Source organism: Delphinapterus leucas, chromosome 7 (assembly GCF_059928025.1).
Source record: "Delphinapterus leucas isolate spDelLeu-1000000601 "Yukka" chromosome 7, BTC_Dleu_Yukka2, whole genome shotgun sequence".
Lineage (NCBI taxonomy): Eukaryota > Metazoa > Chordata > Mammalia > Artiodactyla > Monodontidae > Delphinapterus > Delphinapterus leucas.
Genome location: NC_143135.1, coordinates 100159325 through 100187304, shown reverse-complemented (window position 1 = coordinate 100187304; position 27980 = coordinate 100159325). Strand labels below are relative to the sequence as shown.

The 27980-nt window shown below is 39.5% G+C and overlaps 1 protein-coding gene across 3 annotated transcripts in view; it reads left to right on the top strand.

Annotated features, from left to right (window-relative positions):
* Nucleotides 1–27777, top strand: part of MSANTD2 (Myb/SANT DNA binding domain containing 2) — a 28731-nt gene extending 954 nt beyond the window's left edge. Inside the window, exons 1-5 of one of the 3 annotated variants that reach the window (XM_022560275.3) lie at nt 24–13970; nt 17861–17950; nt 21853–21952; nt 23594–23654; nt 26254–27777. In XM_022560275.3, the coding sequence (XP_022415983.1) occupies nt 21877–21952; nt 23594–23654; nt 26254–27106 (990 nt within the window). In that variant the 5' untranslated portion in view covers nt 24–13970; nt 17861–17950; nt 21853–21876 and the 3' untranslated portion in view covers nt 27107–27777. Of the gene's footprint in view, nt 1–23; nt 13971–17860; nt 17951–21696; nt 21953–23593; nt 23655–26253 lie in introns of those variants that run through there. The other 2 variants (XM_022560273.3, XM_022560272.3) reach the window with 2 other exon arrangements.
* Nucleotides 27778–27980: the final 203 nt, after the last annotated feature.

Sequence of the window (27980 nt, the reverse complement as noted above, 5' to 3'; positions counted from 1 at the left end):
AACCAGAGGCAGAGAGAAGGCGGGGAAGCGGGCCTCGGGGGCGGGGGCCGGTCTGAGCGCAGGGCTCCCCTCCGGAGCCCGGTGGGCGATTCGCATCTCCTCCGCCTTTTTCTTCTCTCCCTGGGAAGGGGGCTTTTTTCCAGATGGCCGCCAGCCCGTAGGTTTCCTGAGTTTGAAGTTGGGCGTGCCTGCCGCCGCCCCTCTTTCTTGCCAATTGAGGATGTTCTTGCGCTCTGAAGTTGGTAGTTTCTCATTGTGCGGCGGGCGGCGGTCCCCGTGCTGCCCGCGCCTCTCGCCCCCACCGCTGGGGCCCCTCGCTTTGTTCTAGGCCGGGGGCTCCTAGGCAGAGGCTTACCGGCCGGGGCGGGATGGAGCAAGGGTAGAAGAGCGGGGCCGCTGAGCCCCCAGTTTAGGAATTTTCAAGTGAGTGGCAGGGGCAGAGCCGTACGAAAGGCGCCTTCGGACGATGGCCTTTGTGTCAGTCGTCTTGCTTCCGACTTGAGCTTGCTTCTAACTCGAAGAGCGACCAAGTCTTGAGGTGCTTTGGAGAATTGGAAAGACTCGGTTGTAGCCAGATAGTGTATTGCTTTCTTGGAGTTAGGAGCACACAGTTAGCCTGGCTGGTAGTTGGTCTGGAATTTGGAGTGTGATGCCTGCAGAGTTAGGTTGGTTTGAGGCCCTGCTATGTTTCTGACTAAACTCCTTCTTGAAAGCCCGTTTTCCCCTGCTTTAGCTGTTGTGCCGGCTGCGGTGACAAGTAAAGTTCTCACTGTGCATCTGGCCATCCTTGTGTACCTGAATGTTTAAATACAGAGGCTTAATTTAGGCTAGAAATTTCACCTTCAGCCGGGTTATCGTTTTGTTCTTGCTACTGACTTTTAATCTAGGAGTTCAGATTTGTAGTCTTGGCAGATACGGAGTTGTTTTTTTAGGTAAGCTGGTTCCCTCTTCACAGTGTCTGCTAAAAGATTCTGGTGGGATTCTTTCTCCCAGTTTTCACGGAACTCCTTCTTGTTCAGAGTTATAGTATCTGTGTGCTTCTGGCAGGGATGACACTTTTTGGGGAACTCCTTGGCGGGTAGAAACCCAGTAAGAATTATCATACTCACACTAGAGAAGGAGATTGCTCCAAAGTTCCAGAGATCTTGGCTCAAGTAGTGTTCATCTGAGGACATTGTTGCTTAGAAAATTTGGTCCAGAGACCAAGATATTTCAAACCTATTAACTGTTGTTCAGGGAATTTGACACCCATTTCTCAATTACAAAATTAAATTGGTTTACCTGATAACATGTACCTCTGGGTTCCGTCCCCCCCTCCCCGCCTTTTTTGAACAAGGATGTTATTAAAGTGATAGTTAATAGGTAGGATTAAAGTAGTAGCTAATAGTAGCCACTGTTCTCTGAATCTCACTTGTTCTGTTCAAGGTTAAATTTGGGGGAGAGTTTTTGCATTGTACTGTTTAGCATCTATCCATGAACTTTTCTTGAGTTTAGAAGTGCACTTTAGGTATTTGTAATTTTTCTAGCTTTATTGATTTTTGTCCATAGAAATTTCCCAATCAAAAGGAAACAGTGTCTTATCCAAAACTCACTACTTATAAATCTCACTGATTATAAAATTGTTTCTCAAATAACCAGGAGATCTTTAGTTGGGTTGCATCTTTGTCCGGTTATGAGAAACATAACCTAAAGCAAGGAAAGGAGATAAAGTGTCTCTGAAGAATTTTTAAAAGAGGATTGTCTTATCTGTCTCCAAACAGATAAGATCAAATTGACCTCAAGCTCTTAGACTATTTTGAGACTATATAGATGATGGTGATGGGTTCTCTGATCCACAGCAGCAGTTGGCAAGGAGGGTAGATAACTGTTTTTTGTTTTCTTTTTTAAGTGCTCTACTCCTTAAGTCTGATTTCAACCAAGGAACCAGACTTCTTCATTAACAATGTAGGTCTTTCCTGCCGGAATTATAAGCTCCGTAAGGACAAGTTCTGGTCTCTCTTATTCACAACAGTATTTCCAGTGCCTAGCACATAGTAGGCACTGGATACATATTTGTTAAGTTCACCAAGTAAACTAAGTCTAGAAGGAGAATTTTGGAAAGTATAGAAATCTAGAGCAGTGTTACTCAAACTTTAACCCCAAAACATAGACTTTTGAAACCCCATTTGAAAAAACTGCATTAAAAACTAAGCTCTGTCCCTCTAGGAGGCTTAATATGAATTGTAATCTTAAGCATAGAAGGACACGTAGTCACTGAAATCATAGCTTTACACAGTTATGAGGTGGATGTCCAAGTACTCCAGATTACATTTATGAAAATAAAAACACAACCTTAGAAAATTCTCAGAGAATCCCAAACCCCTGAAACAAATCTTTCAATCCTAGTTTCAGAAATGCCAATTTAGAACAAGTAATTCAGAAATCTCCTTCACTTTATCGTGTTAATGAGAACTGCAAAAAGAAATTAAGTAATCCTTTTTGCTTTAGAATTTGAAAAATAGAAACAAAGTAGTGCAGTAAGATATGGACCTGGAAACACATCTTGTTTAGGCTAATGTAGCTCACTTAAGTGTCAACTCATGTCAGAGGCTCCCAGGGAAGGAACACCATGTGCGTCAATTACATTTCTGGTCAAATGTATTTAAATATCTATCAAAATTCAATTATGTAGACCCAGTAAATAATTTCTTCTAAATTTGAAAGGAAGCATGATACATAGTAACTTCAGTTTTTCCCTGAAACTTTCCCTTAATCATAGTTTCAATATATTGTTGTAGCAGCCTTCACCTCATCATGTGAAGGCAACAGCAAGCTGAGTCCTGTCCCAGCCTCTTCGCGGACCACCTTCCTGAGTAACCTTAAAGCACGTCACTTCCCTTCTCTGGACTGTGCCTCAGTCCTCTTATCTATACAGTGAAAGTATTAAAGTTTTAAATATTGAAATTGAATTAATGACTCTTGGATTTTGCTACCAAAGTACTATTTTTAAATACTCTCCAAGCGAATATGTATATTTCTAAGCACACAGAATTTTAACTTAAAGTCAGATATAAACTTTTTTTTTATTGCTGCAAAGACTTTCATTTTGAAGTCTGACATGTCCTGTTATTGGTATTTGTTCAGCCATTTGGATAAAATGGATGTGTTTGAGACTGCCTTGCTACACATGTTATTGTTTGGTTCTAAAGTTTTGTTGCTTTTTGTTCGTTTGCCAGAAGAAATTTATTCTGCTAGCAATTTCAGCCTAATTTTGGAGTCAGATTAACAAATAGGTGGTTTTCTGTTCTTTTCTGTAGACCTTGTCTTCATATCTCCATTGGCCAAATACTTGAGTGTTTACTGTCTGCTAGATGTTAGGACGAAGAAAAGAACTGTAATGTACAGTCCGAGAGCCTACAGTGCAGTTGAAGTCTGTAAACACACAACCAAAGTTAAACAGCTGTACAAGACAACGCAGGGGATAATATGCTTGATTGAGTGTCGAATGACAGAAGCAGACAATAAGTGTGATAACTGCAAAGAAGGGAGAGATCTCAGCACAGTCCATACTGTAGTAGTTGAAAGACCTATCTAGACTTGGAATTCATGAAAGCATTCACTTCTGAGCCAGATGCTGTATTCACAGTTCAGTCAGCTAATCTGATGCACTGCAAAACCCATTCTCAAGTCCCATATTTTTGGGTGTTCTCCAAAAATTTGCCTCTTGAGGTTTGGCTTTATGTCTTTGAAACAGATGTGTACTTTTAGCTCTCCCTCAAGTTGAAATGCAAGGTGATTGTATGACCTGAAAAACTTGTTTTTGCTGGATCAATGCTGGTTGCCCATCAGGTAAATTTAAAAGTGGTAGGGAGTCTTCTGCCTAGCAAACAAGATGGTTAATCTTTTAGGGACTTTGCTTAGATCTGTTCATCATAATTCATCATAATCTTTGGAACAAATATTGTACTTTAGCAGACAAATCACAGTATGGTATATGTGGTCTTCATTTTAGCTATCAAGACTTGTCATTATTTGTCTGTGAGAACCAATAGGGCAAAGATAACTTGGAGCCCAAAGATACCATTGTCCCTGTTGAAGCATTTTAAGACTGTATCTCTGAGGACTCTTCTCTGGTGTTTGCAGACAAGACTTTCCTTCTGCATTATCGTTGAAAGATTTTCCAGAAATACGGTATACCACTCAGAGAGTTCGTAAGATTTAGTGAGATTTGTCTCCTTCCATTTCTGTTGTTCTGAAGTCATTGCCACCTGAAAGCTTGTGTGTTCCAGTGTTTTTGTCTGCTTGTGAATCTGACAAAGGCTTGATATGTATCCTAAAAGAATAGACCATCCTAGACTCCTAGCCATACATTTATATTTAGGCTTTCAGTTTTGGAGGTAAGGGATCTGGTAAGCACATGTTAAAACTGCATGAACAGGCAGGCATCTGAGTTTATTTCCTGGCGTTTTGGGAAGCCTACTGAAGAGTGGAGTGAAATATTCTGGATCCTTCATTAAGAGGATATATAAAAGGAAAAAAAATTAGAAAATCCATAGTACAAAACAGTGTAGTTCAATAAAACTTTCTGTAATGATGGAAACGTTCTGTGTTTGCTGCAGTTCCGTGTGATAGTCACCAGCCACATGTGGCTGTTGAGCTTTTGGAATGTGGCTAGTGTGTTTGAGGAACTGAATTTTTAATTATATTTCATTTTAATTAATTAATTTTTAAATTATAAATAACTACATGTGGCTGCTAGTGGCTACCATATTGAACAATGTAGGTAAAAAGTTATTATTCAGAATATTAAAGAAGTCTTTATTTTATGAAAGGATTCTCTTGGCTACACACTCAAACCTCCAAAAGGAGCTCAAAGTTTCTTCTTCTTGCCCTCCCTGTCTCTTTACCCCTGAGTAGGAGGAACCTCGTAGAAGTCAAGAGATATGGTCCACCATCACAGGAAGAGGAACTTTTCCTGTAAGGAATAAAGTATTATAACCTCAGTTGGCTGGAGCAAACCATGTCATATTCTTGGTTCTCTAGGACAGTGCTGTCCAATAGAACCTTCTGTGGTGATTTGAGTGTTCCGTATCTACACTCTCCAGCAGCCACTGTGCAGTAGCCACTGGCCACAGGTAGTGATTGAACACTTGAAATGTGACTGTGAAACCAAATTTTTAATCTCAATTTAAATTTAAATAGCCATATGTGGCTAGCTAGTGGCAGTTACATTGGCCAGAACACCTTTGGAATAATGGTGATCAAACTTTTTTGCTTATGTACTCCCCAAAGAGTTTTGAAATCCGTGCACTCTTGAACATTTTAAAGCTGACATTAAAATTTTTTCATCACATGTTTGGAAGTTTATGGGAAATTAACAGGATATAGGACATATTAAATCTAGTATAAGATGAGTAAGATGAGAATTGGCTGTAAAATTTATTGAATAATGTACCCTGAATCTGAAAGATTCACTCCAATTCTTATCTATAGGTTTTATCAAATATACGTTGAAAATGTTGATGATCAGACAGTATTACACTTACATTTAAAAATAAACAATATCACTAACCTATATTCCTCTGGCTATTCTAAATTCAGCAGCCAAGCTTCATGCCTAAAAAATACATGCAAGACTGAGAATGACAGGAATCCCTAAGGTTTAAGGTGCCTTGATCTGTCATTAAAAAAGGCATATAGGTACCACAATTAAAGACCACTGCTTTAGAACTTTGAGCGTCTTTTCGATATCCTTCTTGGCAGATGTAGAGGGCCTGGGCCCTCGAATTCCACTGCCCATGGGAAACAGGAGAGAGGTGTGGAGCTTAACGGTTGGCTGAAGTCCAAGCACTTGGGGGAGGATTTGGAAATCTTACCCATTCCCTGTCATCAGACTCATCTGACAACTTCATCACAGGGTTTCTTTAAATACTAAGGTCTGAAATAAGGACTTCATTTTTTTTTATTATTCACCAACAGATACTCGAGTGCCTCCTGTGGGAGGCCCTGGAAATACAGCAGTGTACCATTTACTGCCAAGGCGTCCGCCTTCCAGGGCAGGAGTCAGGCTGCTAAAGCGCCAGTACTGTGACCACGGCCCGGGTGTTGTGTGGACATTAGGCTCATGGTGCTGCAGGCACACACAGGGAGGGCATGTCAATTTAGGCTTTCAGGAAGTGGACCGCGAAGGTGAGGGGGTACTACACTGGGCAGAAGAGAATAGAGATGGATCACTAGTTGGGGTAAAAGCCCAGAGGCAGCATGGCCTAGAGTGGTGCAAACTGCAGATACAGTGAAATCTATTTTGTCCAAGAATCCAAAGTTGGAAGCATCCGAATAATGCAGTTCCAAACATTTTAAGTGATCAGCTATTTAAAAAGTCATGCCTTTCCGTTGAACAGTTTGCCGTAGCGCATGAAGGTATGCTGTAGACACCATGAGTGACTGTTTGGTGGTGTCATCAAGGACCTTGTCAAAGGGTGGAGCCGATAGTTTTGGGATAACTGCGGACATACCCATTCTAGAAATTTATATGTTTTGGTAAATAACTTTTATAATTTGAATTGCAGTTATGCAAATACCCATTATCTAGCTCATTCCTTAATTTATATACTAGAAAGAAAAAACAAAGCAATGCATCTTTTTGAACATACAACAAGAAGAAATATATTTTACCCTGTGGCCTAGTACTCACGTAACATACATATATGTGCATAAATATATACATGTATATGTATAACTGAAACAAATTTCACAAAATAATAATGCTTATATAGCATTTACTATGTGTCATCCACTGTTCTTAGTGCTTTACAAATATTAACTTATTTAACCCACATAATGACACTATACTTAACTGTGCAGTACTCTCTGGTATGTTCCACCCTATCTGAATGCAGATCTTCTAGCCCCAGCGCCTCTTGAGTAACATAAGTCTGCAGTGCAGCATGTGCCGGCACCTGGCAGGGCCTCTTTCTCCAGCACTGCACGCCCCCCGCCAGTGCTTTTCAGCATTGCCTCCCCTGGCACCCCGGCCCCTCTGGTACGTCATCTTTCCTCTACCCCAGCCACACTCTCAGTGTCTCCGGAAGTTCCCTCACCTAAAACAGGTGCAAAGAAGACCTGGGAGGATGGGGGCGACCGCACCCACTGGTATTGGGCAGCGGGCTTACTCCTTGGGGACTGGCAGCTCAGGGTCACGTTGGTCCCCACGTGGGGCACGCCCCGGAGGCGGCAGGATGGAGGAGCTGGAGGAACTGGGGGAGGGGAGACAGGTTAAAAGCTCACATCCGGGGGCCAGCGGCTCCCCTCCCCCGCTCCCACACACGGACCCCCGTCACTCTGTTTGCCCCTCCCCCAACCTTCACACTCAGTCACTTGGGGGAGAGACCTGCCCGACCTCCCACGGGTGCCTCTCACTTACCCAGCACATTGAGTTCTAAAGTCTTGCTGCTGTGACCTCGAACAGCCTTGACTGTCTTGCAAGTTCACGGAACAGAGGTAGGGTCCGGAGTCTTTCTCCTGGAGGCCCTGCAGCCGCAGTGACACATTCCGGGAGGGCATGGGGTAGACCAGGGATGCTCCAGGTTTGCTTGATGTGACCCCACTGATGTGCGCCAACACCTGGTGGGCGGGCGTCACACCTCCCCATTATTACTTGTCTGCTCTGTGCCCAGGGCTCAGCTATTCCCCCTCCTCCAAACTGGGGGTCTTCAAGTGCCCCTCACCTGCACCACCCCTTCTAACCTCTACCAGCTCTCCATTCACCCCTGTCTCTCTAGCTACCGTCTCACCGCCCCGGGTGCTCTGCACCAGAACAGGTCCTGTTCCCCTGGGCGCTGTCTCTTCATCTCCCACTTGGGGTGTTTAGAAAGGTGCCCGCAACTCATTAAAATTGCCCAACGTACTGATGGGCCAGAACCTGCAGTTAGATAAGAGAGGAATGGAAGAGAATGAGGTGAGATCAAGTTGAGAGATCATTGTGCTACTTTAGACTTAAGGTATCAAAACTCCAGAAACATCATTAATTTGGAACAGGTCATGTCCCAGATATTCTGGTGAAACATTTTATACTGTGTAGTTCTAGACAGCTGGAGCCTAGGGTTTGAGGGAAAGGGTGAAAGGAGGTGGGAAGCAGTAAGAAATGAGACGGGAGACATAAACACGAGGTCAGATGATGGGCTAAGGAGTTTGGACTTTATCCTGAATTATCAAAGAATTTTCAGCTGGGGAGTGGCATGGTTCATCTTAGGTTCCAGAACTGGCTGTAAGGTGGAAAATGAATTGGAAAGGGTGAGACTGGAAGCACAGAGAGCATTTAGAGGCTCCTTGCAGTGAGCTAGACAGGAGGTGAAATAAAGCAGTGGCAGTGAAAATGAAGAGAAGAGAACGGATTTCAGACATAACAAAACTAGTGGAGCTGTTTCGGAGAATCAGAAAATTCTAATTTATCGGATTTATTACATCTTAACCTGGCATACAACTCACTATGTACTTCTCTACCAACTCACCCAGAGGATTCTTAGTTGTAGTCCTCAGAGATCATCACAGTACCTCATAGCCGAAGTTTTAAGAATTGGTTCTTTTTTTCTTTAGCCTTGCCACATGGCATGTGGGATCTTAGTTCCCCGACCAGGGATCAAACCTGTGCCCCCTGCAGTGGAAGTGCAGAGTCCTAACCACTGACCTGCCAGGGAATTCCCTAGAGTTGGTTCTAGAACCCAACGAGATCCAACTAAAGCACTGTTTTAGGGCAGTCCTGTCTGTGTTACATCCAGGCTATATACAGACTCTCTTGATTCAGATCTAAAATTTCAAATGTTAATTGTCATGCAGGCACTCTGAAGTCTGCTCATATCACTAGGATGAGGTGGAATAGCAGTCCCCCGTCCCCTACCCTTTGGATGGTTGTATCTGTGTAATGTTTACAAAATGTTAAAAAAAAATGGGAGAAAAAACTTCTTGAGTTTCAAAAACAAAGACCAGTACCATAAAAAGCTCTAGATTTTAGACAGTTGTTAGGATTGCCCATTGATTATTAGGTAGTCTTTAATTTTATTTCTGTTGTGGGGATTATGCAATGTGTTCTTCTGCCTGCTGTTTACCATTGCAAAAACTCCCTTCAGTGTTCAAAATGAATGCTTAATGACTCTGTACCTCGTGTGCTGCATATGTTACAAATTATCTGGGGTTTGTAATCTAAGTGGCGTCTCCCCCCTATTGTTCTGAATAATTGAAAAATGTCTTCATATTGGAATAAGGCATGTATTTAAATCTGTATAATTCTTACCTATTCGTAGTTGAGAGAGTCCTTGAGAGCCAATGGAAATAGTTTTTTTTCTTGGCACCAATCAAGTGAGTGTTACCTTGTCACTTAGTGGGTGGGATGTGGTGTTATTTCTTAGTAAAATACAGACCTGTGTTTATTCTCAGACATCTTAGGAATAACAGCCATCATCTTTTTATATATGTGTTCTTGGCTGTATTCATAAATTACATTTTTTGAGCTACCAAATAATACTTCATCAATATAAAGTGATACAGTAGAATGGAAGTTATTTACCTAGATATGTTTTCTAGTTGCATTTTCTCAGCCTGTGTAAGATGACTTTGTTGTAATAGCCTGAATTTTTGAAACTCACAATGTTGTTTCTCTACTATCTACCTTCAGATTACTTCATTTATCCAAAAAGTCAATTATGTTTGTACTTGATATTAATAAAACCAGAATAAAGTTCATACCTACCAAAACCTGCTTTTATCATTATTATTTAAAATTTACAAATACTTTTCTCTAAATGGATAGAGCTGGTTTATGATTTAGAAAGAAGAGTGTGATAGGTCAAAAAGTACCTTGACCTTATATTTGACCTCTCAACTGCCACATACAGTCTTAAGGAGTTTTCATTTATTCATTCATTTAGTGAAAATCTATTGAGCCACTTCTGGGTGCCAGGTACTGGGAATACTTCAATGAATAAAACTGAAAAAAAACCCCACCTGTCTTCAAAGAGCTTATATTCTGGTAGAAAACAGTATATTTTAAATATGTTAATTCAAAACAACACAATTAGAAAACCGCTCAAATATGATATTCCTTTATATCAGCCTCATTGACCTTAGAAAGTTTGAGCTCTCTACCTTTCACTATGCATAAGAAATAGAAATTCATTTGCCTTGGCTTTATTAAGAATGATTTACATGATTTCATGTTACACCTTCTTATTGTGATACGTTCAGTTGTCACTTTTACCCCTCCAAGCAGCAAAGTGCCATATTGTTGGTATTCATGCAGTCATTAGATAATAAGCACGTCTGTGCTGATCCTGAAGGTGCAGTTTTCAGCAGAAATAGGTAATGTTCCTTCTCTTTTGTGCAAACTAGGAAACATGGTTAATAGTTGGGCTTGAGAAATTAGAGTTGTGCCAATTTTAGAACAATATAAAATATTTTTAATATATATTACGTAAACCATATTACAAAATTAAGAGTAAAAAGCAAGGGAAGAATTTTACCTTCTCCACTGTAGCATAACTACATATCTGTGAAATGTTATTTTTCAAGAAGTGCTGAATCTGATTTTAATTCCAGTAAAATTTCCATGCACCAAAAATGAGAGGTCTACATGCTTTTTGTTTTATTGAACTCCAAGAAAATATAAAGGTCATTCATACTTCTTATTTGATTCATGCCTGCCACCTGCTTCTTGCAAACAGGTTGCCCAGTGAGTGAGACCAAATCCTCACTCTGGATGGGTAGTTAGGATTCCTTTTTTCTCCCTTGTTTATGTATCAATGTGTTAGTCACCATATTCTTGCTAAGACTATAAACCTTTGAAAATGGTTAAATGGTTGGCTTTTAACTATAAAAGAATAAATATGAAGTTGAAGCTGTGATGACAAAGCCAGGCGTTTATGAAACTTGAATAATGTGTGGCAAAAACATGTTTGTATAACAATGTTACTTAACATGTAACAAACCTAAATCTAAACTTTTACTTATAGATTTCACATGTTATTAAACAAAACCAACTTTATACAATATTTTTTAAGTGCTAATAAAACTAAAAAACAGAAAAATTAAGTGAGCATTCTTTTAATATTGGATGGTGTAGTTCAGCTGAAACTTACTTGCTTTTCCAAACAAGGTTCTTATACTGACTGCTACAGTAAGGTTCTTTTGAGTTTGTTATTCTTACCATGTGCTTAGTGATAAAACTTTGCTGCTACTTTTTCTCTACTTGAACTGACCTTTACATAAGGCACCCTGGTCTCCAAATGGTCGGACTATCATTTTTGTAATAATAACAAATAGTTAACATTTACTGAGTACAGGCTATTAAGCAAACACTGTTTTAAATGCTCTGCTTGAATTTTTTCATTTAACACAACAAATCTATGATGGAGGTACTGTTTTTAGCTCCACTTTACAGATGGAGAAATTGAGGCAGAGAGAGATTAATTTGTCTAATGTCACAAAGCTAGCAGGTGGTGAAGCCAGACTAAGGAGTGTGACTCCATGCTCTTAACCACTTGATTATACTGTCACCTTGTGAATTATCAGCCCACCTTTATTAAAATTTGACAGTTGAACTAATATTTTGGCAACAATGAAATCATAAAGTCATAAATGCCAAAAATACCAAAATCACATAGCAACACCCAGATGGACATCATTGTGCTCATACATGCTTCTTGTCATAGAAATGAAAACACAAATTTAAAAAATTCTTGCAGATAATTCATGGTGTCCTAAGATTGTAAACACAGTGAGAAACATTGATTTGGAAGTCCCAAGGAAGAATTTAAAACAAATGTTGAAACATAAGACTTTTATTGTAGAAGCCTCATTCAGTCATTCATTCAAGCCTTTATGTACATGATGGTATTTATTGGACTACCAACTGCTCTTAAAGGAAGTAAGTTTGACATTATAGAAGGAGAAACATTTACAAAGTAGAATTACTTTTTGACAGTAAAAGTGGGTAAGGATGTGGCTTACCAAAGGAGGCCACGGAGTGTCCATTATGCCTGCCATTGTTCACCTGATGTGTAAGTGATTTGGATACTCTTCTTAGAGATGATGAGACACTGTCTTGTATAATATAGATATACAAAGAAGGGAATATGCATATGAAGAAAGCTAAAAATAGAATCAGAAAATGAGAAATCAGAGTACAGGGAGTATAGCAGGTAAATATGGTTACTTCAGCTAAATAGTAAAACGAGCTATGAACTTCCCGGCAACCATGGCAAAAAGGTAAATACAGTGACTTTCTGTACTTTTCAATGTCTGCAGGAGAGAAGCATACCAGGTCCTAGTTTTGAAAGCTAAGATGAATTTGCATTAAGGACACTCTGATAGTGACCTTGGATAAGCTCTTACCTTTCTCTTAGTTCTCTTTTCTTTTACATAGCGATGCATCACATATCTTCTGTGATATGTAATATACTGCCCGGACCCCTCCTCCAGGAATGAGACACTGGTGCATCTCCACCAGCTGCCTGGAGCACTGATTGGTGATGGCTTCTGGTTGGATTTCTCCCAGGAATTTCCCGTTGCCCAAGGTTAGGCTCCCTCTCCAGTGGCATCCAGGACCCAGTGATTGGTCAGTGCTGAAATACAAAGGTACAGCCTCCTTGCCTCAATCCAGGGCAACTCTGAAGGGTCATCCAGGTTCCATACTTCACTTTAGGATTAACCGAGGCCTCTGCTGCAACCGTGAGTTACTTCAACTCGTCTCTCTACCCCATCCTGCTCCTCGTTTGCTCACAAGTGCTGTTCTGAAGAGCCCTCTGCTCTAAGCCTCCTGCACGGTCTCCTCAGCGTCTGTTTCCTGGGACCCTCTCTTTTAGCCTTATTGTAAAAATTAGAAATAATAAGTGTAAACTGCTTACCCCAAATCTGAGCACATGGTAGGCACTGAGAAAATGGTAGTTATGGTTTACTTTCTTTGCATGGGACATTGAGCCACCTGTGGAAATGTTTTGATTTTTGTAGAGGGTACAGACATTTTTTCATATGGTGATTGCTTTTAGCAGTCCTCATAAAGGTAAGAGTAAAATATAAAAATGCTACCAAATGAGCTATAAAAAGTGTTATGATTACCTGAATTTCTTTCTAACAACTTCCTAAATAAGTTCAGGTTGCCCAAGGACAGGCGCCTAAACTTAAAACAGGCTTATTTTCAGATTTTTCATAGAAAGTTTATATGTCAGGATGTGAAGATGTATTCTTTTCATGCATTTATGACCTATAGTTTATACCATGTAAATGCAAAAAAAAATCTTTTTTAAACCCTTTTAAAGTAAGTTAATATTTACCAGGTTTTAACAGTCGACTGAATCTTGACTTAATGCTTGTACCCAGATATCTTGATGGAGGATTTCTAATAACCTTACTTTTTAGATGATTTTATCTTAGATGTCCAAATTACTTTTTTTCACAACCAAATACATAAAACTTACTAATGGGAAAAAAATCTGTATTGTAAGTTATCTTTGCATCATAGATGGGTAGTTTTTAGTAACAAAATAACTACAAAACAGAGAATCACATGGTCACCATATGAAAGGAATCAAGTGACCTATTTCAGGGGTGAGCCTGCTCTGCATAAACATTGGTCTCATGAGTATAAGAAAGTACCTTGCTGTTTGGGAAGCCATACAATGTTGTAACGATAAAGGTCCGTGAGGATTTTTGGAATGTGTGTGTATGTGTGCACGTGTAATGCCTAACCTTTAGACACCGCTGATAACAGAACAGTCATTGCGTGATGCACGGTGTTTGTATGGCAGGACTTTAAAGATGAATGGCTGTCACTGCTATCCTAGATATATTTTAGGTAATTCTCTTGAGTGTGTTTTCTAGTTCTCACATACTAATAAAAGTTACCATTTTAATATCATCCAAATACTACTTCTAGGTGGTGCCGTGGGATGGGAAGTACTGAGAAAAGATTCAACAGAGATGCTAATGTAGCAACGTCAGAGGTAATATAGGAGGTCAGATGAAAATAACCTCTAATTCAAGTCAGTGCTTTACCAAACAACTGATTTCTTTTCCCTTTTAGGTGGGAAGCTCTAGATACATAGTGTTATCTGACTATGTTTGATGACTGACTGCTGCTTTTGTCTGAAATAGTTAAGTAGTTCAGTAAACCGTAATATTTTTACCTGTCTTGTTCTAAATGGAGAAGCCCTTGAAGATGTCTAGAAGGGTTCTTGTATCCCAAAGAAGCCCTTAAACATGACCATACATACTAGGTATAGATTATCTAGTATTGCTGCCAATATGAGATTTTGTATGAGTATCTGTATGATTTACATACAGAGTAGAGTTAAAAGCTTTATGGCCATATGAGTATAGTTCCTTGAGCAACGAAAGGTATTTGGTTCTGACAATTAGTGTTGTCCTCCTTGAGGGCTTTTTTCTTCATAATCTGAATGGATTAAGACCCTCAGCTCCTAGCATGGAGGAAGCTAGAAAGCTTAGGAGTTGATACTCAGTGAGAACAAAACTTCCTGAATGATTTGTTCTATGCAAGTATTTCTCCCTCATGAAGACATACTGACCAGTTATAGACACAAAAGTGAGTCGTTGATAGGCAGATTCGGGATGAAGTGCAGCTGATAGAATTCAATCCTGGACAGTTCCCCACAAAGACTAAGGCTCCAGAGAGGCAGGAGCTCTTGGTTTCTGGTGGTCATTCTTCTGTCTGACCCTGTTAAAATCCAGGAAGCAATTGAATCCTTTTTCCTTTTCTATCTTTGACAGAACTACTGTCAAAGAATAATACATTCTTGAATATTTTATTTATTTAATTTGTAAGGCATAAGAAATAATAAAATTTGGACAGGGTTACAGAGCTCCATTTGGCAAGTAATCCCGCCCGCCCCCCCAAAGAAAGTGTAACATGGTAGATATTTAAAAATAGCCTTGCCCTCTGTTGTTAGTCCTCCTTTGTTACAAAGAAATTAATTTGCTTTGCTAATTATAACTGTAACTGTTTTATACCCTTTAGGGCTCCTACTTTTTTCAAAAGGTTTTAGGAGTCCTACCTACCTTGGATTTATTGATTTTTATAAATATAATCCATCGTTGTGATTAACCAATGAGTTTCCTGATTTTCTTTGCTAAAAAATTTTTGATCTTCTTGGTAGTGATTTACTACTTTAAAATTACCTCAATTCATTTAATAAATATATATTGAACAATCCTTATGTGATAGGCACTATTCTGGGCTCCGGGAAACAGCGAACTAGGTAGACATAACCCCTACCTCATGGAATTTACAATCTAGTGGAATAGCTTTCTTAGGATACAGTAACATTTTGTGAGTGGCATTTGGTAATTTTTCTATGCAAATGCCTTTTGAAGGAATACTCACTTGTCTTGGGGCCTCCACTCCGCATTTGTTAATTAGACCTAGATGATCTCTAAAGTTATTTTCCATTCAAAACTTCTCTAATGTTTTGGAGGTTGGAACCTGGTTTGCTATCAGAGTGTTGGGCAGCTCCACCCGCTCTCTGTCAATCAGTGTATTACAGAAAGTTTTAGAAAAGAGGCACTTGGCAAGGATGGTGACACAGATAGGTAATTAATAGTATTAAGTGCTGCAGGAAAGTCAGATGAGTTAAGGACAAAGTTTGAGGACCGTTGTTCTTAGTAATTAAGAAGGCATTGCTGACCATGACAGTTTCAGTGGAATAATGGATCAGATTTTGATCCCATTGAGTTAAGGATTGAATTAGTGTAGACATTGCCTATTCCTTTTGAGTCCCTTTAGTCTTCAGGCAGTGTTAAAATGGGGAAATGTTAAGGCTTAGCCATTATCCACTAAGGAAGGTAGTCAAGACTTACTTTCCTATACTTGTTTCTAGGTGTGTGCATTTCCCTAAGTTGTTACCTTAGGTAATTTATCTAGCGTCTCTATTGATAAGTTAATCAGATAGTGAATGATCAAGTACTATGTGATACAACTGGAACAGGTGATCAACATGTTATGAATCATTTATTATTGTTTAATTGCCACTTCACAAAAAACATTTCTTCCCCAGCAGGTAGAAAAAGAGCGCTATATTTTTGTGAAGAGTAAGTTGATATCCTTGTATGCTTTTACTGATAGAAATTGTTTCTTTCAAGAAATGGCAATTTTGCTAATTTACCTCTTAAAGGAACTATTAATGCTGCTTTATCTAAATGAGCAGGATACTGAGGAAACTGGAGAAGTTATTCTTGAACTGGCCCCAGTCTCCAGACTCTCTTGTAAAACCTATGACACAGACTAAGTCTACCTCATTTTAGGGTTTCTGACTAATACCTATTATATTTTTTTACGGAAGAAACAACCACATGGCGTAGAGCTGAGTTTCTTAACGGAAGGTTCTTGTATGAGCTCTTCAGAGAGTCCATGTTCCCCATGACATTGTGTGGAACAGTTTCGTATGTGTGTTCTTCTGGGGAGGGAATCCAGGACTCAAAAAAGTTAAGAACCTCTGCTCTGGAGTGGAAAAGGAAAAGGAAATCTTAAGAATAAAAAGGTTTCTCACTTGCCAAAACTTCTGTAGCACTAAGAACCGGGGAGTGTGAAACAAGTGCTGTGTTTTTGGTTTTGGTTTTCCTCTTGGGGTTTTTGGTTGGTTGTTTTTAAAGGATTAGGTGATTGGCAAGTCAGTTTGCCAAATCTTAATGTACAGAAAACCTAAGAAAGCAGGTAGTAAAGCTGCTACTGGCCCCAGATGGATTTTACCTTAAGTGACTTCCTCATCATTAGTTACAGCTCTGTGTCAAAAATATATATAGCAATTTATACTATGTCCTTAATATCCCTCTTACTGTGCAGAAATGTTTTTACAGTTGTCTGCCATTTCAGGGTTTTTTTCCCCCCTGCATTTGTGCTCACAGAAAATAAAACTTAAGAAATCTTGAGTCTTTCTTAGAGATATTGAAATAAACTCAGTATTGTTCTGTTGCCTCAGTTAACTAAGAGCAACTAATTGCAACACAGTAAAGCAGTAGCTTCACTTTACAGGAAGAGGATAGATCTGTTTCACAAAGCTTCTTTTGCTTTGCAGTACACATCTGCTTAGGCTGAACACTTATAAACAGTCACTGGAGATTTGCTCCCAGTGTAATTTCCCCTATCTCTTGTGGAATATAGTATGTGATTTTTAAGATTTTGTTTGCAAATAAGTATATTCTTTATTTAATCATTTGGGTTAAAGAATTTTAAATTTAATCATATTTAGTTGGCAGAGGGTTAAGATAAACTATAATATGTAAGTCATTTCTCGTATGGCCAGTTTGACAACTACATTTGAAAATCTGTTTCACTGCTTGTTTTTTCTTATAACACTGTTTCCTGCTGTTAGAACTAAGCTGTCCTCCCTGCAGTATGACTATTTTCATCTGACATCTTAGACTGATCATGCCGGTGTTTTCTAAACAACACGTTTATATGGCAATTATGCCTTATTTCCGTTCCTCCCTGTTATATACCCTGTTCCATCGATAGACAGTTCTGTTAGAACAGTGGTTTTGTCATGGTGATGATTTTATGATTGTATGAAATGGGGCACATTTTGAGAAAATGATTGAGCCAGCAGCAGAATTGGTTGGCATGTGCTCATATGATTTATTTAGCTTGCTTCCTACTTTGCCATACCAGGGAGGAATTCTATTCTCCCCACTTCTTGAAAGTCAAAGGAGGGATTGGAGGACACTGAAACAAAAGAAACCTTATTTGTATCCCCAAAGTAGCTTATATAATATCAGGAAGGGCTTTGATGAAACCACTGGCCCTACTTAAAGATCTTATTTTCCAAGCCTTTCATTATTTTATTTGCCCTTTTCTGAACTCTACAATTTCCCTCTCTTGTAGCTGGTTCGATGCCCAGAACTGAATGCTGTGCTCCAGCTGTGGCCTCACCGGTGCTGAATAGAGAGGAAGAGCCACCTTCATAGCTTACATGTGATTCCTCTGCTTATACAACCCAATACTGGATTTACTTACTTTGGCAAGATAGCTGCATTGTGCACTGTATTTAATGTTACGTGTACTGTAACCCTGGGTCTTTCTCTGCATTGCTGCCGTTAAACCCCCAATCCTGCCAATCTAAAACTCCTGCCTTTGTTTCCCTGCCCCATCCCCTACCTCCAGACTCCCCTTACGTTCATCCACAATGAATGTCATCTTTATTCTCTCATTTTCTTTCACTGTAATCTTAAACTTTGGCAAAACTTTCCCTCTGTCTATAAATTGTCAGTTGTCAGCCATCTGATTTTTCTCCCTGCTTTGGTAATGGGACGTCCTTCACGTCTTTCCTGTGGTACTTTTCCTTTCCTAGTCATTGAACACTTGGCACGGTGGATTTACCAAGCATTCACTTGGCATTTCTTCTACATCAAATACCTTTGGACTTCTCTGATCTGACCACGTGGTCAGGTTGTTTCCTATACTTTAGTTCTTCTGTTCAGATTTTTTTGACTTCTCCTGACCTCTATCCTTATAACTTCACTCAGGATATAGTATTATCTCATAGCTCTTGTCCCAGGGAGGAGACAGTAACACTGATTTACCATGGACATTCCTAACAATAAGGAAAGTGTTCTTCTTCACTGTGACTAGAATAGTCTTTAATAATTTCAAGCAAATTCTTTCCCTTCTGAGATCTTAATTTTTAAAAAAATGCTACAGCTAAGTGACTATAAATTTCTAAGATGAGTGAGGTAAAGGAAGAAGGAAGAGAAACAAGGTTTTTGTGTTGAACAGGAAATGGTTCTCCAAGGAAGCTGAATTGAGGTTCTTGTTGGGTTTGGTACAGCTGTCCAAAATGGGAGGCAAGACTTCGTTTTTCCTAGATTCCAGAGCATTTTCTTAATCTAAGATTTACAGTAGGTGTTAAGTTGGTTTATTTAGGACTGTTGACAGAGACACACAATCACTTAGTTATATGCTTTGGTTAATCATGTAGAGTGTGGAAAGTGTAACCTTTTCTGATTTATTATGGATGATAAGAATTGGAAGGTCTCCATATGTCCTTTTTATCCATTTCCAAAGTCCCTCTCGTTTATCTAAATACCAGTGTTTCTTATAGTAGCAGTCAAGCTGATGTTTAAGTTCTTGCTTTTTCTTCTTAGTTGATATGTGCTATTTAAACAGCCTCTCCTTGGATCTGTGGTCTTTACTGAATCCAGAAGATACGTCTTTTGCATATTTGTGTCTTGAGAGAGTTAAAGTCAATTTGGAAGTCTTTCAACCCATCAGATGCCTATCATATGGATTTAGGAGTTACCAAACATTTTGCATTCAGACCCCTAATAGATATTCTACATATCAGCATATTGCACTATTAAAGTGTATTTCAAAAGTACACTACAAAATAAGAGGTGGCAAGATCTGTTAGGCTTTTTTGATGAAATATAAAATATATCTTCTGACTATTCTTCCATATCCAGAACGCTTAGATATTTCTAGTTTCCTTATTCATAATTACACAAGCCAAGTGAAATTTTAAGCTCGATTCGGTGGTTTCAGAGAAAGTAAATCTTTTCTGTGGTTTCCCACCATATATAGTGTCAAAGATTGGTGGCTTTGCTTACGCCTAGGTCACGTCCTAAGTGTGGCCCCTTCCTTCAAAGGAATGTTAGTTTTATTCCCTGACTTCTGAAATAACCCTCCATGACAGATCCAGCTGGGCTCTTTTGTGTGCTGAATGCCTTTCTCTAGGCGGCCAGTAAGTAGTGAGCAGTGGCATGGTTTCCATCTCCATTTATGGCCTTGGAAGGGTGACAGGGACATGGCTGGGACTCTCCATTTACGGTCCTTGGAGGAGCTGAGAAGAGTGGCTGGGGTGTTCTTGGAGGGCAGAAAGTAGACATTGTGAGATAAAAATAAATAGGAGATGTTTGCAATTCAAATTCCAGTCCCTGGGGGGAGGGTAGAGGGCACCGGGAAGGGGAGTGTGTAGGAAGTCAGATGAGATCTGCTGCAGGCATTTGTCTCCTTCCATTGGAAGGGTTGCTCATCACACGTTTCCCAGGTTCATTTCTGGTTTGTTCCAGAAAGTTGTGTGTTACGTACTTGTGACTCTCCTTTACAAAGAGAGAGGAGGAACACTAATTAAAGTGTGGCAGAAACCTAACTTCTTTAAGGCATCATTTGAGGCACCAGAAGAAATCTCCAGAAAGGGAGAATGAGGCAGGGGATAGGCTGGCTGGTTTTAGGACGGGGTGCCTCTAGCCACTCCTCTGCTTTTGTCAGAGGGGGATCATCATCCGTGTCTTAGGTTTATTATTCCTTTTGCCCATCTGGATTTCTGGCCTCGAGGGACAGATCTGCAAAGTATTTGACAGAGTGTCTTCCTGTAGCTTATCAACTGCGATTTAAAGGTACTGAACTTCCGAGGAGGCCCGATAAAGATTATTCAGAGTTGTTTTTGTTTGGCGAGAATAGAGGACATATTGGCTTATGGAGAGTCATCTCACATTCAGGAGAAATTTATAGTCTGGCTGATGTGTGTAAAGTAAGCCTGAGGTGAACTTGTTGGCACAGCTGAGTTAGAAAGTATTTGGAGCCACCAGAGAAAAAGGGTCTAGTCTGTCACGAAAATCCTCAGAGTAAAACCTAGCAGAGTGGAGAGGAGAGTAGAAGGAACAAAAGGAGACAGCGATGGGACAGAGGACGAATGTAACTAAACTAAATTTGGAACTAAGGCACAAGGACTGGGACTAAGTCCTTGATTTATCTTTTGAAATGTCGTGTAAGATAGCATAAGATGTACCATGAAACTAAGGAAATCATCAGAAATATGCGTTAGAAGACCACGAAGCAAGTTGAAGGGTTGTGCAAGATAATAAAACTATCCAGGTTTCATCTGTGGATTTGCATAATGATATTTGCTGTGTGCCACAAAAAAGAAGTGAAATAACACCCTTCCACCTCACTTCCCCCGCAAAAGGAAATCACGGGCTTCATTTGTTGGTGTGTTTGGCTGGCGGTTTGAGTTGGTAGTATAGACTAGTATTATCACTGGCTAATTTTTAGATGTAGGTATTAGTGTATTTCTTGATAATTGATGTCTGAGACTGGGAATCTGTAGCATTATTGATTTGATCTCTTTTAAATTTTAGCAACTTCCCCAAAGACAGAGTGAGTTAGTATAGATTATGGACTATGTAAGTAACAAGTTTTACCAGCTGATTTGTTTAGGCAATTGTTTTTACCCTGTATTCCTTCTTATCAAGGGTAAGGAAGGTTATATTCTTTGCTTTGGGAAATTCTTCTTTCTGTCCTCCCTCCCCTCACTTTTTCCAAATTCTGGGCACAAATAGCAGCTCTTTCTTTTCTGTGGCAGGTGTGCATCCTATTGGCTGGCTGGTATTTCTTGTTTTCCTTTTTTTTTTTTTCTTACTCTTTTAAAATGGGGGTGGGGGTGTACAAATACGTGTATGGGACACATGCAATAATGTTGTAATGTTTCTTGTTGTTTAATGGATAATTAATTGCAAAGTAATTGTTTGAATTATAACATGTTTGAGTAAATGCTAAATTAGTATTTTTTTCTAATATAATCATGAATTTAAAATCTAGCATTCCTGTAACAATGTGTCTGTGTTTGTCTGTCTGTGTCTGTCTAATAGTAATTAATATCTGTGGTCCGTACCTGGAAGAGGAAGTACAGCTTTAAAGGAATAACAAAAGACTTTGTGTCTTAGACCCTTCGCAGGTGTTACAGTCGGGTGAAAGAACATGGTGTTGGGAAAAGAAAGAGCAGTTACACATTTGAACAGTTGGAACAGGTGTTTGGTCAGGGAGGATGGGATGCTCAGCCCTGCCAGCCTGTACTTATTAACAGTAGTGGCTTGTACCAGGAGCTGGAGTCAGATGGCAGCACTATGGAGGAGTATTCACAGGAGGACTGGGGAAACCACAGTCAGGATCTCCACGGCTATCCAACAGATCAGGAATTGGGTAAGAGAGCCAGTATCTATGTTACTTCTGTGTGTGTGCACGCACATGCGCGTGCACGTGCATATACATATCTTTATATGTGCACAGGTACTTCATATCTGTAATATCTTCTTATACCGTTCCCACCGACAACACAACGCATATAGCCAGTCTATTTGGGCATCCTTAAACTACCAGCCTAGTGCTTAGTGACTTGGGTTCCACAAAATTCTAAAGACACAGAAGAATTCCTAATTCTGAGCTGCACAAGGAAGCTCAGTGACAGGCTACGCAATTAAAAATATCCTGCACCTCTTAGTTCTAAGATGACTGCTAAGAGTGTTGACTCTTGGCTCGACTGGTATAGATATAACTGTCTTTTCCTTCCTTTATCCCCAATACTTTTATTTTTCCTGACTGTGATTTGCAAAAGGTCCCTTTCCAGGCTTCAGTCTGAACAATCAATGAAGGGAGCCTTGGTTTGAAAGGAGCTGATATTTGAACATTATCAGGGATCATACTCCTTCAAACTCTGTAAAGGATCCCATCCCAACAGTAGCTGGAATGATTTATTCCCAGTCTTCACATTAAAAATGGAAAACAAAACAAAAAAACAAAACAAAAAAACACACACACACACACAAAAATGGAAAACAAAACTGGCCATCAAATCTAAACTTGTGTGGACTAATTAAGAGGGTATATGTAGTTGTTTTTCTTTTTTCTTTTCCATAAATGCTCCAATTTTAGTTTTCATAATTTGCAAGTACTAATCAAGTTTCTGCTGCAACCTTTGTACATTCATAGCAAGTTGTGTAATGAGTGCTCACTTATAAGTAAATGTTCTCGCTCTCCAGTGAAATACTCAGGTAGCCCCCAAGGAAGGATAAGTAGGGTTGGTACTATAAATGTGCCTCCCTAGCTTAAGACAAAAGCCAATGGGCACTATTTTACAGAACTCCTGATGACAGAGAAATGCCTAATTCGAAAAAAAAAAGGATTAAATGTTAATATTTCTTGTGAATGCTGTATCTAAAGGAATCTCTCAAATATCAGAAGAGAGAGGGAGCGAAGAGGTTATAAAACTGTAAGACTAACACAGCGTAAGAGAGAGAATTGATGACTAGAAGAATAAGAAGGGCAGATGCTAAGTGATCACTACCTCTTAATTTCAAAACGGTACTAAGATCTAAATTACTTTGGCATCCTCTAACTCTGGTTTTGCTGGAGAGAGTTAAGTCACCTAAACCTTTGGGGAAAAAAATGACATGCATAGTATATATTGATCCTGATATTAGGGGAATAATTGCTCTCTAAAACCTACATAGAAAGTCTAAATAGAACAGAATTATTTTCATTCTCATTCCTTTAAAAATCATGTTTGCCATGAAATTAAGCTTTAAGCTCCTAGCTAGAAATCCACTGGTGACCTTGAAGAATTTTATACTTGTAGAGCTGGTTTCTGATCTTGCATATAAATGTATGCATCTCATTATGTAAGAGTTATATTTATAAATCTGGCATTGGACAGTGTTTGACACTAGAATTAAGTTCTCACATTGGAAAGTATGGAACAAACAGTAGACATATAGCTACTTAGCTTCATAAATGTATGCCACCGCTTAGGAAAATATAACTTTTTTCAAAACCTCTGTTTTTCAGATGAAATACCTGTCACAAAGAGAACATTAAAAATAAAACAAGAGTCTTCTGAAGAAGCACAGTAAGTAGATGTTCCACCTTTCTACAAAGTGTATTTACCTAAGTTTAATGACAAAAGTCTTGCTGTAATGAAGCATGCTATGAGAGTTACAGCCATGCCACTGAGAGAGCATGTCTAGTTGTTCTTCCTCATCTTTTTAGCCTAAGTTTTCCAGTGGTTAATCCAAAATGTTGAGAATGTTGTATACAACAAGAAGAAATAAATATATGAAAATAAGCGTGTTTATGGTATTTTCCTGTGTGTGCATGTGGTATTTGGATGTTTAAATATGATACAGAGATAAGTCACAGGGCCCAGAGTTTGTCTGGGGTTAAGTGAAATGATAGGAGGGCCAGAGGGACACTTAAATTCCTTATAATATTCCATTTTGGGACTCAAAAAGCAAGTGCTTAGGAACTACAGGGGAGGCCCAATTGACGTAACTAGGGATGAACTCAAGCTTCACAGAATTGGTGTCACCAGTCTCAGACCCCCTGAACTTTTCCCACGGTTGGAACTTCAGAAATAGAACAGACAGTTCTCAGGAACTGTTTCAATAACTGGATCTAGTTCTCATTGTGCTCCATAGCTGTGAATAGCTCATCTGAGGCTTGAGCCCAGGGAGCTTCAGGCCGAGATCAGATCAGTGGGGCAGGAAACTAACAGGCTCTGCAGAAATGTCCTGTGTGGCTGCCTCTACTCCAGGTTTCAGCTCACAGGGTGAGAGGGTTCTAAGAGGCAATTCATTTCCCAATGCAACAGTTTCCTCCGAACTGTTCCTTATTGATGATTTAGGGCTATGACAGTGCTGAATAAAATAACTTCATTTGGGCACGGGATCTTTTCACTCTAGGCTTAGGTGGGATTAGCCTGAACTAGCTGATATAGCCTGTAGTCAGATACACCATCCTTCACCCACGAAGAAGAGTCACCACTTATTTATCCAATACCTACTGTATGTCAGGTATAGCAGTACAGCAGTGAGCAAAACAGATAAAAAGCTCTGCTCTCCATCCCACCTCCTTAGCCGAGTCCTCCTTGAGATCAGTAAAATATTTTAAAAGAGGACAGGAAGAATGGTAGCTATGAAAGATAATTTTTCTTTAAGGCATGACCCATGCAGAAGCATGGTCCTATGTCTTAGCCTCACAAGCACCACAATCTAAATATTAGAAAAGTGATCGAGTGCCTTTGTGTACTCTGAGAAGACAAACAATCTCCAGAAATGCAGTGATTTCATCCTGATGGCCACTTAGATACTTGAGTAGCTTTCAAGACAAACTGAAGTGTGGAGGATAAGTCCAGGGCAGTCTTTGGTTCAAGAAGCAACTGACAACAAAACATTAGCTCTTTGCCATCTTGAAAAGAAAATCAAGGAAAGTAAGAGAGAATGACTATGTGGAAGGTTCCCCAGTTTGTTCCAAAAGCTCTTCCAGAAGGTATGAGCATTTAAGAATAAAGTTTCCAGGATCTGTCACCTTCCAAGAAGCTGTTAGCAAACCACCATTACACCCTCTTTTCTTGCCTGTGTTTGATTGTATGTGAGTGTGGTAGTTGAGTATTTTTGTAGCTTAAACCTATGATTGATGTCGAGTGTAATTGTTTGTTGCTAAGTTGATACTTAACAAACCTCAGTCTTCCAACATCAAAGTTGTACCCTACCTGAGAAATATCCTCATATAAATGTACGAATCATCATGAAGTATCCGTTGGAATTACATGAATTAAGCAGCATGTGAAACAAGAATTTCCCTGTACTTTGTCTTCTTCTGTTAACTGTCCGAATCAAAATTGAAATAATTTCTATACTGTTGCTTCCCTTTATAAAATATATTTTAGAAAAATCTCAATTCATTATCTGGAATTTTTTTTCTCTTAAAACTGAAGCTTAATAATGGAACTTTTTCATCTGAATTCTCAGATCTTAATTCTGTGCTAAACTGACAGTTCTTTTAAATTTGGGAATAGTAATGTATTTCAGACAAATAGAAGAAAATGTCCTTTTTTCATGTTTTTGTATCAGATCAATAGTCATAATCAGTTGTATATTTTCCTATGGCCAGCATGTATGGGCCAAACTTATTGAACTTTCAGAATTTCCAAGTTAGAAATTAATGTGTTCATTCTTTTAAGTGATACCTACTGGTTACTTTTCTGAATACAGCATCCTTCACCTGCTTTTGGTAGTTAGGTCTGAAGGTCATCATATGCACTATACTAGCCACTTTAAAAAGTACATGATCCTTGGTTTCTGAAATCCTAGGGTCTTATGTATCAATAGTTACTAAGTGGAATACAGCCAGACTTTAGAAGTAATGGAAAGCAGTTTTTCACTAGTTCCTAGGAACTTCCCAAGGGTGAGCATGTCTCAGATTTTAATACTATGATTATCTAGACTTGCACAGTCCAATATGGTAGCCACTAGTCACCTATGGCTATTTAAATGTAATTTAAAATTAATTAAAAACTTAATACGTCACTCACACTAGCCACATCTTAAGTGCAATGGCTAACGTATTGGACAGACACAGACACAGGACATTTCCACCATTGCAGAAACTTCTACTGGACAGTGCTCATCTAGACACCTGAAGAATCTGACTTTCATTTCTCTTTCCAGGAAAAGAGACATCATGCAGAATATCATACAGATTTTGGAATCAGTACAGTTGAAATGGGAACTGTTTCAGAGCTGGACAGACTTTTCAAGGCTTCATCTCTCTAATAAACTGGCCATTTTTGGAATTGGTTATAACACCCGTTGGAAAGAGGATATCCGTTACCATTATGCTGAGATCAGCTCCCAGGTGCCCCTTGGCAAGCGACTCCGGGAGTACTTCAATTCTGAGAAGCCTGAGGGACGGATCATCATGACCCGAGTGCAGAAAATGAACTGGAAAAACGTTTACTACAAGTTTTTGGAGATCACTATTAGTGAGGCGCGGTGCCTGGAGCTGCACATGGAAGTTGACTGGATACCCATTGCCCACTCCAAACCAACCGGTGGGAACGTTGTTCAGTATTTATTGCCGGGAGGCATTCCCAAAAGCCCAGGCCTTTATGCCATTGGCTACGAAGAGTGTATTGAGAGGCCCCCCTCACCCCACATGGAGCGACATTCCCTGGACCCAGGAAAGGAGGGCCGGGTTGACTTGGAAACCCTTTCAGCACAAGCCTCACTACAGGTGGAAGTAGAACCTACCCGAATTATCTATTGCTACCTCGGGATCGCTGAGGTCAGGACTCTGCAGCAATGCTTATTTTTACATTTCCAAGCAAATACCAAAACCTTCAGCAAAGATTGGGTCGGTATTAATGGGTTCTTGTCTCAGAACTGTATTGTGGATCCTGGAGTTTCCCCCAAATCCATCTATATCAAATTTGTAGAAGTAGAGAGGGATTTTCTTTCCGCTGGCTCTTTAGTTGAGTGCCTGGAAAAAGCCATTGGCTACCCCTTAAAATTTAACAACTGAATGTCATCCTTCATAAGGATTTGGGCTCTTACCTCTCTCTTCTCTACTCACATCCTGTTACCCAGACTGTCCCTCATCCGGATGCTGCCATCAGACTTCATGGAAACTCTTTCCACGATCGAGCCAGTACAACTAAGAAATCATAGTAGACTTTGGGCAGAAAAAACAGACCTCACCTGAAAATGCTCATTTTGAGCCAGCAAGCTATACAGCGGACTTGCATGGTGGGTCAGTTGTTTCTTTTTTAAAAACAAAAATCAATTTTTAAATGGATTTTAGAGCCCTGATGTAAACAAATGTAGGTACATTCCATATTGGACAAAACTTATACTTTGAGTTTCATATGAAATTGAAAAATTGTATTTTTTTCACGATGTTTCATTTTTACACATCTCTATGTCTCTATATAAGTATTATTTACAACCTTGAATAAATAAGCAATAGATAATGGCAAGTTAAATCTTGAGTCACAGTAAATAAGACTGTTTTTCAATATTACCCTTAGCTACTATTGTATATAATTTAGAGTTTCATTTTTTTCACCAATCAAGTGTTTTGCTATTCCCAATCAGTGTTGCCTGCAAAGACCTTTGTTTCTGTGATGTACCAACTTTATGGTTGTGCTGCCATTTAAACTTTTTTTAAAAAAATCATTAAAGTAATTCCTGGCCTCTTGGCGTACTAGTGGAGCTTTTTGTAGCAGAGTGTGGTCGCACTGGCAGTGGGACTGTGCTCTGACTTTACTGCTAGGGATGAACACAACAGAGTAGGGCAGCTTCCCTTCCTTTCACTCTCTGTACCCCACTGACAAATGTCATTATCTCTTGTCAGAGTAACAAAGGTCATTGGACATTTCATTTTGTGCTACTTTTTA